At 39.1% G+C, this 20,445-nt stretch overlaps 1 protein-coding gene across 1 annotated transcript in view; it reads left to right on the forward strand.

Annotated features, from left to right (window-relative positions):
* The window catches only part of CBFB (core-binding factor, beta subunit), a gene marked incomplete at its 5' end in the record, with an annotated part of 35,547 nt that extends 20,183 nt beyond the window's left edge, over positions 1-15,364 (forward strand). Inside the window, 2 exons of the mRNA XM_010019674.1 lie at positions 2,597-2,692; positions 14,918-15,364. Coding sequence (XP_010017976.1) covers positions 2,597-2,692; positions 14,918-14,986 — 165 coding nt within the window. The remainder of the gene's footprint in view (positions 1-2,596; positions 2,693-14,917) is intronic.
* Positions 15,365-20,445: the final 5,081 nt, after the last annotated feature.

A 20,445-nucleotide genomic window follows, 5' to 3' on the forward strand; every position in this document is an offset into this window, starting at 1 on the left:
CTACACTTTGGAGATTATACTACCTTTCCCCAGGTCAGAAATGTTTGAGGAAGAAAAAAGACATGCGTAACAATAAGGTATTTAAAATTTAACTTTTGAGCTAGTGTTCTTTCCATTTAATTCACAGCCCATTCAGTTCTTACTACTAAGCTGTCTTATTTTTTGTTACGGGAGGCCCAGATTCAGCTGTTTCTTCAGACTTCAGTGGGCACACTGAAGCTCTACATACTTCACAAAGCTCTACATATGTGCTTTAATATCTTCTCCATTTGGGGCTGAAATTCCCTGGGTTTGATACGTATCTTGAGGGTCATCAAAAGGCTGTTTCTGCCTTTGCACTTTATATCTCTTCTGTAATAGAGCATTCTTGCTATGTGTAGTTAAAAGTGGTAGTGGTTCTCACAAAGTGTTTTCTTACCAGGCTGCTGGGGGAGAAATGTGTATGAGTGGAGGAGGGATGTTTAAGCTTCTCTCAGTTTTTGGTTTTCTGTGTTGGGGATTTATTTTGTTCTGTTCTCATGTTGATATGGCTCATGTTTTGCTGCTTCTTTTTCTTAATAGATTCATACCAGAAGCATTGTCATTGATTAAAACTAGGGTGGATAAATGATTTGGTCTCACACAGCTGAATTTACTAGGCTATAATTACTAGATTTGAGTGAGATTTGAAAGAAAGTTTGTTAAACTCCTGTTGTACAAGATCCTGAGATGTTTGTTGGTTTCTGTTATAACACATCACCAGGAGTAGAGCAGAATTATTTATTTATTTATTTAAAACTTTAAAAATTAAATTCTGATGCTTCCCCCTGCACCTTTTCTCAGACATTAGTAATCCAGTATTTCAGCAGTTAACATGTGTTTGTTCTGGATGTGAATATAATGATTTTTTTTCCCCTATGAATTTCTAATCTAGGTTCCTTTGGTTATGACCATTTCTTTTTCAATATTCTGGCTGAGGCTATGTGTTAGCCTTTTATTTCATGACCACTTTAAATGAAGGTAAAATGCAAAAATCTTGCACTAAAAAATATGCTTTCATTTAAGTACACTTAAAAAAATAGGGTAAAAAGAAATAGGGTGTTAAAGACATAATATTTGTAAATAAGAAATAAGGCAGCTTTTCTGTAGTCATCTGAGAGACAAGCTTATGTATCTTATCTCTATCCTGCTGCATTATTAAGAACAAACTTACTTTCCACTGTCTGACCTTGGCTTCTAAGCATGTGCAAACATTAAGATAGCTATAAAAGGCCAAATTCTACTCTTAAAAATAGTAGGTAGCGTTAAAATATTACCTTACTGGCAGCTTTAAACATTGCCTTTTGACATAGCTCTCTGTGAAGCTGGCTGTGCTGAGTTATTGATTGGCAGATGTTTGTATTTAAGTGTGTTAGGCCACAGGGGGCACTCATTCACATCATTTCACAAAGTAGCCTCAGGGTACACCGTTGTGCCAGCGGCAAAAAAGGCAATTTAACGTTCTCTCAGACTAGGGATGCTTTATCTTAAATTAAAAAATTTATGCACTTAATCCCTAGTTGGGCTCTCAACATGCTTGTGTCCTCTAACAGTCAAGGTTAGGATTTTACTTTTTTTAAATAAAACTATCAGCTTGGAAAATAACATTTGCATGTATGTGGGAATCATAAGCAGAGTTAGTGGTAAGTGTAGCTCAGGAGTTGGGAGGAGGGAAACCCAATACAGTTTATCTCTTAGTCTTTTGTGGGACCTCTTTAGACTGGTCTCCTCCATTCTGAACACTTGAAAATTCTAGTGGGGAACAGAGCCATCTATTTTAATTCTAAGCAAAATTTGGGCTAAAAGGTCTCTTAAAGAGAAATTATTTGTAACCCAATTAACAGTGGGTTACATATTAATAACGCTTTATTTTAAAACTTCTTTTTGCATTAATTTATTAAATGCATTCGTGTTCAAAAGCTATTGTTGGAAATAAACAACAGGGTTGTCAAACCTACAGTTTTCTTCCATATTGTATGTGAATGTGCACAAATCAGTAGAGGAAAAACTTATGCTTTGCATTTTCTTATGCATCTAAACTTAAATAATTTAAATTATACTAAGGATTAGGAACATTCCTAGTGATGTACCTTCAGCTTTTGGTAAAATGGAGGGCTTTTTTTTGTTCATAATTTAGATAATACTTCTAAATTAAAGATAATTAAATTACCATTATTTATATAATGATGCTGGTGAACTCTGTCTTAGATATACCTGTGAATACTGACTTCAAAATTACTTCTATAAGAATAAAATGCATTACCTCGTTCATGTAACTTTTGAGAATTCCTAGCTTTAAAAGAAAACAGCATTTTAAACTACTTTGAAACAGCAGTTCTCCTTTGAAAACATATTCTAGTAGTAGCTGCATTGCAGCTTTGGATCTCTACTGCCATGATGAAGGTGAGTATTATTTCATTAACCTATATTGGCATTTGCTGGACCTCGTCTTTATTCTAGCAGATTCTGTAGGACAATTCTTGTCATTGCTGTCAAGCAATCCCTGAAATGCAAAAGAAATGTGATCTGGCAGAAACTAGGATAGCCTCTTGTGTCACTCTGTTGTCTGGTTTGGTAGCAGGAGGATGCATTGGCACAACAAGCCTTTGAAGAAGCTCGGCGGAGAACTCGTGAATTTGAGGATAGAGACAGGTCTCATCGGGAGGAAATGGAGGTGAGGGTTTCACAGCTGCTGTCAGTAACTGGTTAGTACTTTCCCAAAACTTTAGATTTGTTTCCATTTATTTGTCTGTACAGTTTGTGTGTTTGCTGTTCAGTGTTGTCATTTAAAAATTGCCAAATACATTGGTTTTAACTTGTAAAATGAATTTCAAGTTTTGGAAGCTTTGACAAAAATTCTCTGATCTTGTCCTTTTATCCTTTCTGTAGATAATCTTTGTGGGTACTTAAGTTTCAAGGGTACGTTTCAGGTTCAGTTCATTTGATCACAGAGCTGTTGTATCTCTCTGAACTGATACTTTAATAGCAGAGAGGGATCTTTTCCCCTGTGCAGTTCTGTGAATACAGGAAAGGCTTTGGGAGCTGTGAGCACATAATTTTGTAGCTCACTAACCCATGCTGTGAGAAAAATTACCAGTGTTTTTAGACAGATGCCACAGTCTGCTTTCTTTACAGGCTGGTGTTATTTTCCACTCACCTTTTTCTTACTGGCAGGGAGTCTTACTCCTCTATTTCACCGATGTAGTCCTGCCTGTCTTGTTCTTCACTTCTCTAGGGCCCCACAGTCTTGAATCCTGCTCCCTCTTGATGAGAGCAGATATTACTGGGATCAAGCAAAGAGGAGCCAGGAAAGAGAATGGAAACCAGCTGCTCTAACATGTCAAAAAGGGAAGAGCCGTAAGAAGAGGGTAATACGTAAGGAGAGTTGGCAAGTTAAGGCATGCTGTAGGCTGGGCAGAGAATAGGGAGAAAACAGAAACACTTTAAATTTCTTTCCCATACTTCGTGTTTTCTATTTCCTGCTTCATCAGTACAGCCTCACTTTACTATAATCAAATGTGATCAATCTGCTGCTTTTCAGGTTTTTAGAAAATTCGGTTATTGTTACTGCTAAGCTACTTTTCTTCTGGCATCCTTATGGATAATTGAGATTATTAGACAGGCTTTCCTCCCTTTCAAGTACAATTGGAAAACACTAAGCATAAGAATGAGAGGACAAAAAGCAGATGCAAAGAACAATACCTCTCACTTGAAGTGATGGCTGGTGTGCTGCTCCTTGCAAACACTGATGTAGCCAGGTCACATATCAGCTGTAGCAAAATCCTTGCCTTGGAGGCCTCGCTGCCACCGGATCCTTGGAGCAACAGCAGGATTACCTGATTTATTCTGCCTCTGCCACAGCAGAGCTGGAACCTGCTTGTAAGTTCAGATCATCGGGAAGGTGGAATTAACTTAAAGCTGTTCATGAAGACCTGTGGCAGCCTGCCTGAATTCTAACAACACAGTAGGAACTTCAAGCCCAGCCTGCGTCCTTGACCTCAATTTACTTCAAACTTTTCTTGACTTTATTTTCCTTCATTGTGCCCTTCTTCCCCACTCCTGTTACTACAGAGAAGCTGCCGTGTGCTTAGTGAGTGCTGAAGGTTAAAAAAGAATGAGGCTTCCTGAAATAACTTCTGGAGTTCTGTGAGACTTATTCTTTCCTCCAAGTGTAGAAAATGCTTATTTGCAGCTAGGACGTGCAAGAACTCTTTCAATTAACAGTGAAACTTGAGGTAGTATTGGGCATCTGAGTCTTCATGTCAGACATCAAAACTTGTGACACTGAGACACAAAAAGAAACATCCCTGGCCAGCTGCAGGAGCTGGATTCAGTAACTTTTGAAAAAACTCTTGACTTTTAATATAGATGATTAATTAAGTTATATTCCTCTTAGCTGCCAGGAGACATTTTCTCTTTAAGCAGTAATAGTCATTGCCCCAGCTCTAAAGCACTAGTTTAGATCACCTACAGAAAGGAAAAAAGGGAAAAATTACTCGCTTAAAATATGTTTAAGCAGAATGAAGAATATTGTCAAAAGGTACTTCAAATTTGTGATGTCAAATACCGGTTTTTAATAACTGAAATACATTGTTACGCATACTTTATATTTTACTGTACATGTTTAATGTCTATAACCACGAGATTGTTGCCTCAATTATTTGTAGGTCTATAATTGGTTTTTTTACATTTCAGCTTTTCGTTTGTATGTTTGGCCACATGTCTGGAATGCTTACAGATGAGATTTTACACTCTTAAGACTGCATAAAAATTGTTATCTTTTGGGGCAGGGCAGAGGAGAAAGCTGAGATAGACTTAAAATGCATTCCTAAGGGGAAATTGGGTTTCCAAACCGTTGTTTCCCTGACTTTCACTTCAGTTGTTTCTAATGCAGTGTTGGGGAGAATCAAATGAACTTTAATCAGTAAGCACTTACATAAGGTGCTCATGATCATCATACAGAATTCTCAATAGAAAGTAATGCAGAAATGTGTATTCCTATGTTGTATTTATGGCCTGTATCACATTTTCCAATGCTCACATGCTTGGTCAGCTTGTACCCTATTGACAATTGTGTTGCTGACAGTTATAAAAACATTAGTCCAAACTGTATTGTGTACTGTTTGTGTAATTTCAGTATGTGAAATAGTATCTTTGGTTGCAGTTGAAGGTTTTTATGGCTGGAAGAGGTGGGTTTTGAGTGTGCTGAGTGAATTTTTGTGTATGTTACACTACACACAGATGAAGATCCCCTAAGCATAATCTTTTCAATATGATAGCTATACATCTTTCATCATTACTAAAACTGAAAATTTTTCTTTCCTGCTAAGCTTGGGCAGTAAAACTCAGAATTGCCAGACCTGGAACAAGATCTCATCAGTGTTAATGATTATTTTAGGAATTGCAACACTGTATAAAATCAGGATATTCAGACAGCAGAATTATGGCTGAAATGCCTTTAATAGAGACCAGATTCTGCTTCAGTGGGGGAGGGAAGGGGAATCCTGCAATATTCCACCCACTCCTACACAAAACAGAGGCGCCAGCTCTTTGGAAACATTTATCCACCCAAAGCCTGGCAGCATATGAAAATGATCAAATTCAGTTCTTTTCTTACACAGAAAAGAGTCTGTATAAATAACATTCCCTAGCCTAAGTCTCTCTGTAGACTTCTAAAACAGTGGTATATCCTTGCCTAGGAGTCATCAGTGAAGGCTGTTGGAAACAATAAAAATAGCTTGTATGTGGTATTGTGTATTAGAATAGTGATACTGTAAAGGTGGGAGGAATAGCAAGTGCAGTAACAATTTAGGAGTAATGACGGTACTAATCTTAATTTTCAAGTATCCTGAAAAAAAAAGGCAAAACAAAGAAACCAACCAGTAAAGAGAAAAAAAAACCCAAAACCACTAACACACAAAAAAACCCAACCAAAAAACCCACCACCAAAAGAACCCTCGTTACTGCTGTCAGGTTTGTTTGCCTTCCTTTCATCACATAATGGCACTTCCACTGGTGAGTTCATTAGCACAACAGATCTTGTATTTTAATGAACATTTTCTTTGCATCTGAGGGCAGAATCAGTAGTAGTTGATAGGTTGTGCTTGAATTTCCAGAAGTGATCGGATTTCTGTGCAGTTACAGCACTCTAACATAAATAGGTTATGAGTGGATTTAGGAATTTTCATTGAAATTTAAGTGCCTCTGAGATGGCTGTGTTCTGTTGTATTTTTAATATTTCAATTCTGAATATAAGATGCTTTGGGGTTTTTCTATCAACTTACATAGCTTACTCACATCAGATACTACAAATTCGGCCTCTCTGTTCAGGATTCTTTTGTTTCAAAGATGCTTTTGAAGTCAGTGTTTTTAATTAATGCCTTCAAAATTAATAATGAATTCCAATGGCTTTCACTTCTAGAAAAATGTTGGAATGCTGAGGCAGTAAATGTTTAATGATGCACGTGAGGAAAGATTTTATCTCCAGTTGAAGTCTGTGGTGAAAATAAATGATTGTGTGAAGTTTTGTCTGTTCAGGGACAGTGAGCAACTAGGCCAACTTGCACTATTTAGTGGCTTCATACCACTAAGGCAAAATTCTTTTCCCATGAGCAAGTGCCTTACAACAGGGAACTTGGTCCAAGGTAATTTCTTTAGGGGTGTGTGCTGGAACTGGTACCGCTGAACAGGTATATGAAGTATTTGTACCTTTGCCTTTGCCAAACTAACAGAAGAGAGTGGGGAGGGTAAAGGAATATCAGCAAGGCAGATGCTTAATTTCCACTCTTCTTTCTCAACTGAGATGCAAGGGGAATAGAATCAGTACTAGAGTGTTTTGCTGTGTTTTCAGTATGAATAACCAGAGTTCAGTGTCAGGATGAGAAGTGTTCTACAGAAGTAACTGTGAGGTTGGTGTCTAGATGTACTTGAGTCTTCCAGCACAAGCAAATGCTTATTATTTGGTCTTCTGGCTATAGAATGATGCAAAATGCATTACACTGTCCAGAATGAGAGATTTAAACAGTTGGTGAAATTAGAATACATTGAAAGTAACAGCATGTATTCCATCAGTAAAAGCAGCAAGCAGGTGCCTTCTGCAGCTCTTCACTGGAGCAGCAGGTACAAAGTAGTGGATTTCAAGGGTGTAGGTAAAGAGAAGATGCCAACTTGTGTTGCTGTGTGCACACAGTCGTCTTTCTAAAGGTTTATTTTGTATAGGCAAACTGTAACTGAAGTTTTTAAGTGATCAGATTGAGTGCACAGTTTGTCCTACCCTGCTACTTGAGCTTAGCCGAGGATGTCCTTCAGATTACTGCATTTTTGGAGGATGATTGGATCTCTTCTCAGTTTTCCAATGTGATTTGTTCAACCAGCATCATTTAAATGTCATTTTTCTGTGTTGTGTTCATTTCCCATGCTGCTGCCGTGCACTTTATTTTAGCAACACCGTGAGTAAAGAGGCAGAGTGGTTTGTTCTTCCCTGAAACAGCCTAGTCTAGCAATCTGTCTGTCTGTGGTCTTGTGCTAAATATAAATGACATTAATGGCTAAGCAGAGCCATTATACAGAACTGCATGAAATTCTCATTTAAAATCCTTCATTGTGCTGGAGAAGAAGAAGAAAGAAACAAAATCAAGTAGTAGAACTAGCTTTCCTGTTCTTCCAAGATTCTAGACAGTGAAGTTACTATCTTTTTTTACTTTTTAAAAAAAAAAAAATAAAAAAGACGGGGGAAATTTAAGATGAAACTACTAGTGTATATATAAATGCTCTAAATTTTGTCAAATATAACTGGCTTCAGAAGAAAATAACAGTTGTTTGGGTTTTTTGGGTTTTTTTTTCTTCTTTCTCTAATCCTTACCGAACTCTCTAATTTTTAAGGCATTTTTCCCCTCAAAAATTAATCTGTAATGAGTGTAATTACTTATTTTATGTTCATACTTAAAATACATGCTCCCCAAACAATATAAAAATAGTATAACCTTTAATACAGCTTTTTGAATGTGAAAGAAACCCAAAATGTTAATTCCTCATATGTGGTGGATGGTGCAGACTTGTGTATGTGTGTTTGTATATGAGTATATGTATATATATAATATGACCTATTTATATTCAGGATGAATACAACACAATTTAGGAAATAGATTAAAGTATGTGTGTGAATTTGTGTTGCCTCAAAAGGCTCTACAATGTGAGTAGGCCAGTAAGGCAAGACTAGATTGTTTCATTGCTTCACAAGAACTTTCCAATAGCTGGTACTTGTGTAGAAGTGCTATGGAATGCATATCTCACAAAAATAATCTGTGCTGTACAGAATCAATGCTGAGGGTAATACAGAGGAGATCAATCTTGCAAATCAGGCAATACTGTAATATAAGCATCTTCTTTCAGTCAATGAAGGTTAGAAGGGGGCTGAGCAACAAAGGAATACTGTCTGGAGGTAATCAATATTAATTATAAATTTATAACCTTTATACCAGCTTTCAAACAATACTTTCTAAAAGTGAGCATTTCACTTTTTTTCCCTTGGAAAAGAAGTTTTCAAACAAAAGTTAAAATTTTAGTGTTCAGTGTAGCTCTTCAGCTATACATTTGTCATGCTGCTTCCTTTCTTGGTTTGCTGTTAGTTCAGCTAACAGTGTGGTAGTACCAGAATCTGTAGCTTCATAATAGCTTCTGAACAAAGATGCAACCATTTTCAGGCAAGAGAGTGCATCAGGGCTGGTAAGCAAATTATGCTCCTTGGCCTGGTTGCGCTCTATAACTCTCTGTAGCTGGTGGTGGGAGAGCAGACTCAGCATATAACACGATTGATATGCGTGTTTAGTGAGGAGTACTCTGTTTCTAGGAAGTAGATTGTTGGAGGCTTGAAAGGAAATCCTGATGGAGGTAGGTGCTAAATGATTTTTATCTATGGCCTTTATCAAGAAAATTGTTTATTTTGACTTTCAGTATAGACTTCACAACGTTAATCGTTCTACAAGGCCTTTAGTCTAACATCCAGATCTCTTACCAAATTTGAGACTGTTTTCCATTAACGGGTGCTTGACAGTATAATTAAGAAAGATGAAGACTACTTCTTCCCAGGTTCAAGTGAAATGGGGAGGTGACTGGAAAATGGCTGTTATGGCCAGCAAACAAACTCCAGAGATTGGATCAGGGACACAAAGTCTTATGCTGATTGCTACACCTGCTGGGAATGTTGTAAAAATCATATCCTCTACTGAGTGCCAGCAGGTTGTAGGTACAGTATGTAGTGATGATGGGGTCCCTTTGATGCTGTAGCTAAAGCTCTTCTGAGAACTGAAGGTTGAGAGGGAGAGATTCTTTTCAAGCCCCACAGAGACCTGAAGGCACACAGGGTGCTTCAGGCTGTGACTGTGACCAAAGAAATGCTATCACATGTAAGCTGTCATTCTCACTGTGCTATAGTAGCCTGGTTTTGCTGACTTTAGTTCCGAGAAGGCTATTTCCCCACCCCTACTCTTCTTTTGAGTAAAGGTGACTGAAGTGGAGGTATGGCCAGCATTTTAACCTGTACAGCAGAGGTTCTTACTAACCAGCAGCTCAGAGAAGAGTTTTCGATTTGTTACTTTTCTTGATGTGGTTCTGCCTCAGTTAGCAGGACTAACATGGAGGTGTGCTTGATTGGAACAGGTAATTTTTGAGTGGTGCCCTCTTTGTTTCAGGTTGGGGTTTTTTGGCTGGGTGTTGGGTTTTTGGTTTTTTTGGATTTTTTTGTCCTGCAGTTGTATGCTTTTCAAAAAGTATCTGCAGAGAGTTCTCAGGTTTGTGATTTTGTTTTGGTATTTTATTTAATTCCTTTTCAGGAGGTTGACAGTCCTTCTAAGAGAATCCAAATGTTCACTGTTTAGTTTTTCATAACTTACCCTGATTTTTCACTTATTTAGTAAATTATAGATGACAGATGCCAAGGCACATGAAGCATCTGCTCTGTCTGTTTCAGCAGTATGGAGTTGCCAGAATGCAATTAAAGAATTGCAGTGGAGTTGTCTGTGGAGAGACTTTGTTTTGGCTACTGCTTGTGACAGCCCTTCTTTAAATTACCTCCTCCTCCTTCCTTCTTCACCAGTGTCCCAAGTTACAGATGCAGCGCATATTGCTGTACTTGTGATTTCACTGCCTAGTATTCAGAGGTCCCAGTTTTGCCTGCTGGTATTTTTTTAAGTGATTCATTGACAGGAAGGGACATCTTGGCAACCCTGTCCACCCTTACTAAATTTACCTCCAACTTTCCCAGTTCTGCTTTCTCAGAGTTATCATGTAAACCACATGGTGGGACTGTGTTATCTTTTCCTGATGAACTCGTGGTAAAAGAGGTTGGTTTCCTTGGGTATCTTGGAGGCCTCTGAACATGCACAGGAAGGGGGTAATTACAGATGCTTTCTCAAAGCAAGCTTAAGGAGTTTTATTGGCATTGTCAAATGCACAATCAGCTGCAGCATGGGTAAGGATTAAGTGGCCAGGGGAAGATGGTAGTGTCCAACTGTCTTGGCTGCTGGAGGTACTGCTTGGATGCCACCCTCCTTAACCACCATTATCCTTAGATTTGTTTTTCCCAAGTGCCCCAGTAGCGGATGTAAATGCTCCAATGTGATCCTTGTCCAAAAAAGTCACAATGCTAAGTTAATGACTTCATGATTTCAAGCTACCTAATTTATTAAGAAGAAAATTAATATAGGTATTACTGCATCATTCTCTTGGTAGGACTTACAGTCCATACCAGTTAGCCTATATTTAAGCCTGGGAAAAGCTCAGAGATTACAGGGTTGAAGAGAGCATAGGTGTAAAAGCATTGCAGCTTCTTGTGTTGGTGTACCCTCAAGTCAAAATGGTTTTGTCAGTAACTTTTTTCAGTTAGTGTATTATTACTCTCATGGTGTCAGCATTATGAGTTCAGGGTGAACAAATCTAGAATAGCATGAGGAGGCTTTTAAATGTTTTTTGCCAGATACATTCCTGCAGATCTTTCTGTTGGTCATCACACTGTCTCGAACATTAGATGTTTTAAACGGCTTGTAGCCAGTTATAATTCCTTCCATACTGCAGAAGATTTGCATGGCTTCATGTGCTGAAAACGGAGTGTGAAGTATTATGGATGGGTATTGAAATTCCCTATGTGTCCATACATTTAAGTATTAAACTTCAGGATATTTTGAAGGAAGCGTTTGTTAAAATAATATTTCTTTTGAGGAAAATCACAGCCATGGTGGGATCTGTGTACTACTTAAATTTACATTGTTTGTTAACATTGTTTATTCAGCTAAATAACAGATGAATAACATTTGAAGTAGTGCTTCTTCAAATTGAAAATCAGCATTTGAAAAATGAAATATGCTAAGATGAATAATTACTGTTTTCTCATGGCTCATGCATGACTCATGGCACAGGATTCCATTTCCCAATGGCAAAGATAGATGCATCTTTCTTAATTGAAGCAAGTTTCCTTAAGCTTGGACAAGCTGAGCTCGTTATTCACTCAGAGTAGTTCTCATGCTTCTGCATGGCTTCACAAGGTATGCGCTACTTCAAAAATCATAGCAAATACTGCTGTGAGTATGGGGCCCCAAATTGAGAGAATTGTGGAAATTGAGATTTTACATCTATAAAAGTGAACTTTTAGCTTCCTGGAATAGAGTGAGGACAACTGCCAGATAGTACCATACTGGTAGTCACACTCCTTATGCAAGTGAGTATTAAGGATCTTGTTGTATTTCTTATGGAAGTTGTATTTTGACATTGTCAGCAGACAAAAATACCACCCCATGCCTGATGCTTTAAAACATGCTTGCTTCTACATACAAGGTGATTTCTCCTGTCTTCTGTGAGTAGTCTTATTGTATATACGTACATATATGTATGCATATATGGCGCTTTGAATTTTTTTATGCATGTAAAGCACAGTTGTAGTTGTTGCATACTGTGTGCATACACCTTGGCTGGATGGTGATGGGTAAAATAAGCATGTTTCACATGTGCATATTCTTGCATAGTTGTATAGCACAAGTAAAGGAGGGTGTCTGAGTGAGACAGAGCTGTCATTCCAGTGTGTTGCAGTTGCTTGTGTAAATCTGCACTTACTGAAATGCAAAATTACACCTTTATCCACATGTACTAGTGTAAGAGATTGTAATGACTGCTTTTGGTACATTTGTGGGTAATTTGTCATGCCTTTCTCAGATCACTTAAAAGGGTAAATCTGGTAGTTGTTTAGTAGTGGCTTCTGCAAACTCTGCAAGTAGCAATGAGGTCATGAATCACGTGAATTCTTTCATATGTTTTGAAAGAAAAGGCCACTTTAGGCAAAGCATAAATGCAACCATATGCCCATACCTCGGAATCTTTGTGGAAATTTGACGACAAAATTGCTGTGTATATGATTTGTTTACTGAAGAAGAAACTCTTGCTTTTAGAGCAGTAGTATAGCAGCAATTAACTCGCTGGGGTTTTTTTTCTAGCTAAGTGTAAAAACACTTATAAACTACAAAATTGGTAACTAGATTGGTATAAGTAAGATTTCTGGTAGTTCTTAAAGACGGTGCATGCCTTTGTTACCTTTCAGGAGGAGGCAGCAGTTAAAACTAGAAGAAATCTTGTTACAGTCTGTTCAAAAGGAGAAAAGTATGCAAAGTGGAACTGTTATCCTTTTATTAGTTTTAAATTAGTGTGAAGTATCTATGTAGACTTGTTGAACAACCATTTTGTTAAGAAAAAAATCTTCACAGCACAGTTTTCTGTTGAAGGAAAAGAAGTGTGAGCTTTCCCATGTTGACTTTTCCACAGTGATCTTGACTGTCCAAGTTGAATGATTTGCCTTTTGGAAATAACATGAAAATCTCAATTAAATGTTACCTCCTGATATTCTACATCTCTTCAAAGAGGGCAGTTTGCAAAAGTTGCTTCAGGGGCTGAAAGGAATATGCCCTTAAGCACTTAAAATCTTCAGCGCTGTATGTGATGATAAGTGTTTAATGCGATTCTTCAGAAAGATTACTGAGAAATCTGTGGGTTTGTGCACCAGCAGTGACGTCAGTTGTCCTGTTCAGAGTTCTTCTACATGTAGGAAAAGCAGATTGTTTCCTTTAGTTGGAGTGTGACCAGTGTAGATAGAACAGAATGAGAAGATTATCCCACTCCTAAATACCTAAAATGCAACCAACGGCAGTACTGGATGCGTAAATGTAGCAGGCAGCAATTATGAGGGTGCTTCCAAAACAAGAATGGCAATACAACCACTAAAGAAGGGGCAAGAGGGAATCGTATTACCTGGGAACACACTGATTGCTAGTAGGATTTATTGAATGAACTCTCTATATCAGAATGGGATCATTGCAGGTGAAAGGCAAATGTAACTTTAAATCAGTATTTAAATGGGAGAAGAAAGAGGTTCTCTGTTTGGGTTAAGCTAACCAATTGTACTAGGAGCGTAAAATGAGGCAGACGAGAAGAATGGTAGGTAAGGGAGGAAGAAGTGAACAGAGAAAGAGAAGTCTAAATTGGAGAAGATGGTGTTGGCAGCATGTGCCAGAAGGTTAAGTCTGTTCCTGTCTCTTTCAACAAAATACAAGAAGTGTCTCAGAGGGAGGTAGTCTCTTGGTTTGCATTTTTTTGGAGAGCTTTTTTTTTTAGCCCTGAATGTGGCAACTTATTGCAGCTGGTGAAACCAATGGAGCTATGTGGAACAATGCTTGTGTAGTAAAGCCTCCCACCAGCTAAGAAGGTAGCCCTGGTACCATTTGTGTAGGCCAAGGTGCCAGCTACTCAGTCTGTACAGGATAAATAAAAGTATCAGTACTGAAATGTCTAAAAAACCAGCTAGCATTAGATGTTCCCAGAATTGATGTATTGCTTTAAAATTCAAGTACATCAGTGTTTTAAAGTATTTACCCGCAGGATTTGTGTGTGCTGCTTGAAAGCAGCCTGTAGGTAGGGGAAGCAGTGATAGGGAAAGTAGTGATATCTTTTACGGTAACTGATATTGCTACAACTGACCATCCTTAACTTCCTCTTTAAAATGCCATCAACTCCAACTGTTTAACAGAGTCATTTATTTGAAGGAGAACTTGCATTACTTTTTTTTTTTTTTTTTTTTTTAATACAGGGCTGTAATAAGTACTGGAGTTTCTCAGCTTTGTATAGTTGCTAACTTCACACGTGCACCAAAGGAAAAAAACTATCCAGTGGTGAAACCCCAAGTGTTAAAAAATGTGTTAGTCTACAGCTTAAATTGTGCTAGTGTGTTATATCATGTTTATTCCAGACAAAGCTAAAGTAAATGTTTCTTGCATAAAGATACTGAGGGGAGGTCTGTTTGGCAGTGATGTAACAGGCTCTGCCATCTTGCATTGTAGCCTTTCTCCCCAGAATCTTGATCCTGAAATATTTACAGAAAAGGTTAACAAAGGGAATTTCACAGGACAGAAAACGTTTTGGAAGAAGAGTGACAAAATTGTTGCCTAACTGTTTTGGAAGTCTCTTGCTGATAGTTGAAGCAATGCTGAGAAGTGTTTCAGCCTGGCTGCAGGAGAGCCTCTGAGGCAGTCTGATGTGCACATATGTATGTGTATACTCACTCCCCAGAGCACCAGCCTTGCCTGCTCCCAGGCCAGAGCTCTGTGCCCCTCCAGAGGGAGGGGTACCCCACTGCTGGGTCCACAACCCTCCTCTAAGATTGCTGTTGGTTCTGGGGGCCTATTGAATTGGGGGGAAGAATGATTGCAATATTAAAAACTAATGCATTGATTACTGCTAGAAATGTAAAGTTTGTGCCTTAGAATTGTTTATGGTCTTAGTCATGTCAATATGCTGAAGAAATTAACTGATAACTTCTTAACATTTTTCCTTTTTTTGATGCTTAAATATGTCTTTATCGATGCAGGCAAGAAGACAACAAGACCCTAGTCCTGGATCTAATCTAGGAAGCGGTGATGATCTCAAACTACGTTAATCAACAGCAGCAGGCGTACCATGGGTCTGCACACATGCATTGCTTCTACTTGGCAAAGGATTTAATAAAAGACCAGAAACTGTGATAACTGGGTATACTATGGTCTGTTTCCTGACCTGCGGCAGTCAGAATCACCACAAGCTGCCATGGTTTGCACTATGTTTATGTTACAATACCTGCATTTCCCATTTTAAGCATGTAGCCAGTGGCAATTTGAAATTTTGGTTTTTTCTATGCAAACTTATTTTTGTTGGCACTATTTTAGTGAAATGGAAACTTATGCAGCTATAAAACCATTTTTCTCAACTGTAATAAAAATTGTCACTTAAAAATAGGTCAAGATATTACAGATCTGAAACTTCTTTTTGTTTTGGTTTTATTTTTTGGGTTGGGTTTTTTGGGGGTTGGGTTTTTTTTTTTTCCTTGTTTTTTTTTTCTTTTTTGATAAACTGCTGGAAGCCAGTGCATTCCAAGCTTAATTTTTTTAATATAGGCTTTTGGAATTTTGATTGTCCTTATTGTGCTCCTGCTTTATTTTAGATATGCATTCTTATCTTCCTTTCACTTTTCCTTTTTCTAAATTTGCAAGACCTTCTTAAAACTGCTGACATTATTTTGCATTATTTCCAAGCTAAACCCAGTGAATGAGAGCTGTTGGAATCCCTTCTCAAACTTTGTGGGTTTGTAAATGCTACAGTTGCAGTATTCTTTTAACTGCTAACAATTCATTGGTTCCATTTTTTAAAGGATAAAATCTTGAGATGTAATTTCCATGCATTGATAATGCATTCTGCCCCAGTATCTGTCTCAGATTTTAGTATGATACCAAGTGAGTTTGGATGGTTATTGTACCCCTGTATATAGTACTTTACTGAAACTCATAGGAAGTCGCAGGCTGGCTTCTGTTTTATTCAGGGATTTTTTTAACTAGTTCTTCAAAGGAATACTGCAACTCTACAATCAGATTCAGCAGCGCATTCAACTGGGAACAAAAGGTGATATGTATTAAATCATGTTTAAGATAGCTGCTTTAAGTATATTTTGTATCTTAGGCTTTTTCTAAAGTTGTGCTGAATGGTGAAAAGTTGAGATGAGGTTGTGTGCAGAGAATCTCATACTGTGCATAGGATACTTAATCTTATGCAAACTAAGACTACATTGCAGTATATATTGCATTTTCTAACAGGGTAAGATGTAGGATGAATTAATCTGTGTGAATTATCTTGTTTGGGGTGATGGTGAATGGACTTGTTCCAAATTTTTCATTGCATCCAATATTTGAAGAAAATTGATTTGAAATGTGATTATGTCATTTGGCTTTGTTAAAATGTGGTGCTTCCTGTACAGCCTGATGAATTAAAATATCACTGCAGTTCCTTTTTTTTAAAATAGGTGGTCTGGCATCAGTATCTTAAGAATTATTTTGATGGTAGAAACTCTGTATGGTTTGAACAGTTAAATCTTTATTAAAATTCTATGATGAAGGTAATTATGTTCCTCACTAACGGCAAAACGATGCAAAAGAGGTCCTGCAAAAATGTAAGCAGATGTCAATGTGAAGGAGACTGTATGTTGGTAATATAAGTATTTAACATTCACATCAAAATGTCAGTAACTGTAAACTGTGAGAGTGTCATCAAATAAGAATATTTTGATACTTCAATTTAAATGTGATTCACCTGAAAAAACCTTTTTCACTCTGTGGCCGTGTATTCTTCTTGCTCTTCTTCCCCCAAAGAAAGAATTTTTCTGCAGTGTTTCTGCAGTGAGTTATTTAAGGGACACCTGCATGCCCCTGCACGCATCCCTAGCCTTGGAGCTCCTCTGCCATCTGTGTATTTTTTTGATGGAATAGTCTGAAGATGTATTTTAAAAGGTTTTCCTACCATTTCAGACAGTGGTTTTACACCATGAGTACACAGGAAATTACGCTACCAGATATTAACATTGCTATCTTGTGTAAATACTGAACTTTCCCTATCATCATTTAGCATTCTGCTGTTTTCAATATCTTAATGCTGGCATTAAGATCACAAGCCCTTACCCTCTGCTGGTTAGCGCAGACTTTTTAAAGTGCATTTTAAGTTATTGATGCAATTTGGTATTTTTCATAATTTCTATTTAAACTGAAGTTGCATCATCTTTCTTGAATTCATCTCCTGTAAGAGTTGCCTTAAGCTACAGGATTGCTTTTGCTACTTTTTGTGTTGTATGTTTAACTTTCATAATAAACTTCTGTGTAGTGAAAACAAGTCACTGTAAATTTATTTCTGACATCTTGGCAGTCCATTCCCATGTGTTAGGTGTTTATGGGGTGATTTTCCAACCTACTGCACGGGCAGGGCTGCCTTTGTGTCCATGGGTAAAGCAATAGTGACATCCAGTGGTCATGGAATTAAAGCGAGGACCTCCCTTGTTCAGGGTCAGTCCGGAGGGTGTTCATGGCTCACAAAATCTTTAATATAAGGGCATATGTTGGCGAAAATGCATATTTTTCTGCCCTAAAACTCTTGTGGTTTTTGTAAGTGATACGCCCTGCTTACTGAAGGGCATACGCTTTCCAAGTAACCCTAAGAAATTTTGTCTCACCGGGTTGCAAGTTGTGCATGCTTCTACAAGAGTCTTGTTTCTGAGCATGTATTTACAGCAGCCATTAAACGTTGCTAATTGCGTGCTTTGGATGAGGAGGAAAATGAGGTAGTTTTCACGTTGAAATTCAGGAAATGGGGAAATGTGGTGAAGTCTTGTGGGGAAAATATGAATGGTACATGCTACACCTGCAAACCTCGTGTGAAGCTGCTAAAATCTTAGGTGGTATAACTTAAGGTATGTAATATTGACCCTCAGTGGTGCTTGTGTTCTGAAATTGCATAGAGGATCGCTTTCTGAATAACTGGGGATCTGCTTCCTGCTTTGGGAGTGTTGGCATACGAAAGGACCATAACCGTACATGACTGTAAACAGGTTGGAGAGTTCTCGTAAAAACAGCATTGATAGAGACATGTGGCTCTTCTGAAGAAACTCCAGTTTGGAAGGGAGGTGGCTCTTAAAACAGACAAAAATGATGAACTATGTTACTACGATTACATGTTCCTGCTGGCAGGTGGTGTCTTTGTTAGGTACTGTAGGCTCTGCCATGAGAGCAGCTGATTTTGAAAGGCATCTGTTAAGAGCAGTTAGTAAAGCTGTTGGATAACTGTTTACCCACAAGCTCATAAGATGATGATTCACTTTTCTGCCCAAGAAATATCACAGGTGGATGGGTACCTTGTTTATAAAGTCGTTTCTTGAGTGGATCTGTCTAAAGGACAGAGGCACTTTGTCCTTGACTCCCTCTAGACTGAGGTTGCCTCTTGGGTGCATGAATAGCAGAGGGAATCTGAGCAGCTTTCTGCATGAGGCACCTGTAGCAGAAGAGGATTTTTAAAACGTTAATCATAGAATCCCAGCCTTCTTTGGGTTGGAAGGAACCTTAAAGCTCTTCCAGGTCCAAGCCCCTGCCACGAGCAGGGACACCTTCCCCTAGAGCAGGTTGCTCCAAGCCCTGTCCAAGCTGCCCTTGAACACTGCCAGGGATGGGGCAGCCGCAGCTTCTCTGGGCAATTACTTGCAATCCTTTCCCTCAATTAGCATAATGTTGGGGTGTCTGCGTTCAATTTGGGAGTGAAAGATCACTGAACATGCTGGAGCTTACACAAATGGAGAAAGATGTTGGTGACCTGGAGCCCAACTGCAGAAGGTGAGGTATGGTCACATCTGGCTTGCTCTTTTCACCTCTTGAATTACACAGCCTCTTCCTAACCTGAGAGAATTCATAGTATTAACTGTTCAGTCTGTTTTACTGAAGCTTCCAAATCCTGAACCTGCAGGTTTCCTTTTCTCTCCTCAAGGACACAGTAGCTCTGAGCTGCCCTGCCCTCATCTTGTGGCCCCCCTTTTGAAAGCAGGCCACCATGGAAATGAAACAATGTGTGAAAACGGCATCTTTTCTGTTCCTGCAGATATGGAAGGGTTTGTCTAATAACGAGCCTTGTTCAGGTAAGGGCTGGGAAGTTAAATGAAGGAGACATGGGTTTGGAGAACTCCAGAATTACGTGGCCTGACAGGGTCTTGGCAGGACTCCTGTATTTTTTTTGCCTGCCATTGGTTCAGGGCCCCACTCTACTACAGCTGTACTCAGGAACCCATTCTGTATGTAAGAACAGGACCCATTTCTGTGGTTACATTATTCTGTTACTACATTTGCCATGCAAATGAGAATGTCAAAAATGGCTTTGAAGATGAGAACTGCAGTGTGAAGTCAGAGCAGAGCCAACATTTGCATAGGCCACATTTCTCATAACTCATTTGCCTGACATCCTGTCCTCACACTGCTGCGACATGGAAATCCCAGGACGTGCATATTCACCAGCTGCCACACGGCTCAGAGCTGCTCGCGGGTTAAGTAACTTTATTAAATAGCTTTCTCAATTACAGGTTGAGATAACCCAGTTGCCAGAATTGCCTCAGGCTCATTTCTTAAAGCTCAGGAGTGAGGAAAGGGGAAAGTAACACAGAAGAGCTGAGTGCTGCCTCGGCTGGTGCTGTCAGCCCGCAGTGAGTGCCTGAGAGAGGCTCAGGTACTGGAAGGGCAGGGGATGAAGCGGGAAACAGGAATGTTTCTTGCTCAGCCAGATGCTTTTTACTTGGCCTGGCACACAGTTTATCACAGCTGGTGAGGCTTCTGTGAAGTCTTTGTTGTTCCCCATAGCTCTTCTGACGAGTAACTGGGTGTCTTGGGGGATGTGGGTTTTCCCAGTGCTCCGCTTACCCTCACTCCACGCCGTAATTCTGTTTTTCACAGGAACTGGTGGCCTTACCACTTTTCACCCTTTGCAATCCCCTCTCTTCCCCATAGCAGGTGAAGGGGAAGTGTTAGTTTGAAAAAAGGAAAACCACCTAGAGCCTGGAGAAAAGTTTACACTGTGGAGAGCTCCTGCTCCTGTGTTTTCCAGCCATTCGCCACTGGTTTGCTGAAAGAGACTGTCCCTACAAGCCTTGCCCATTTGCACCCCCAACTCTTTCAGCTTTTCCTATTCATACCATGCAAAAGTCCAGCAGAGCAGAAAAATGAGCAATGTAAGAGAAGTAAAACATTTCAACTACTGGATGTACTTGGCCTTGAAAGCTTCTTATGTGAATACATCATTAGCGAAGAACAAGGTTGGGGTGATAGTGCTGCTGCTGCTGGGATATTTGTGGAGTGTTTCAGGGCTTTGGCCCTTCACAGCAGGGATGCAGATCATGGCTCTTGAGGCTGTGGTCCCGGGGGAGAACTGGGATGTGAAGAGCTGAGGTCTGCACAGGGGGAAGTAACTGTTTTTTGGAAGAAGCCATGTGAAGGTGGTTGGGCTTTGCCTTTGGAAAGCGAGCAGGTATCTCAGCATATCAGATGGAAGAGGGAAAGGGAAACCCACAGG

This window comes from Nestor notabilis, unplaced genomic scaffold (assembly GCF_000696875.1).
Source record: "Nestor notabilis isolate BGI_N333 unplaced genomic scaffold, ASM69687v1 scaffold23808, whole genome shotgun sequence".
Lineage (NCBI taxonomy): Eukaryota > Metazoa > Chordata > Aves > Psittaciformes > Psittacidae > Nestor > Nestor notabilis.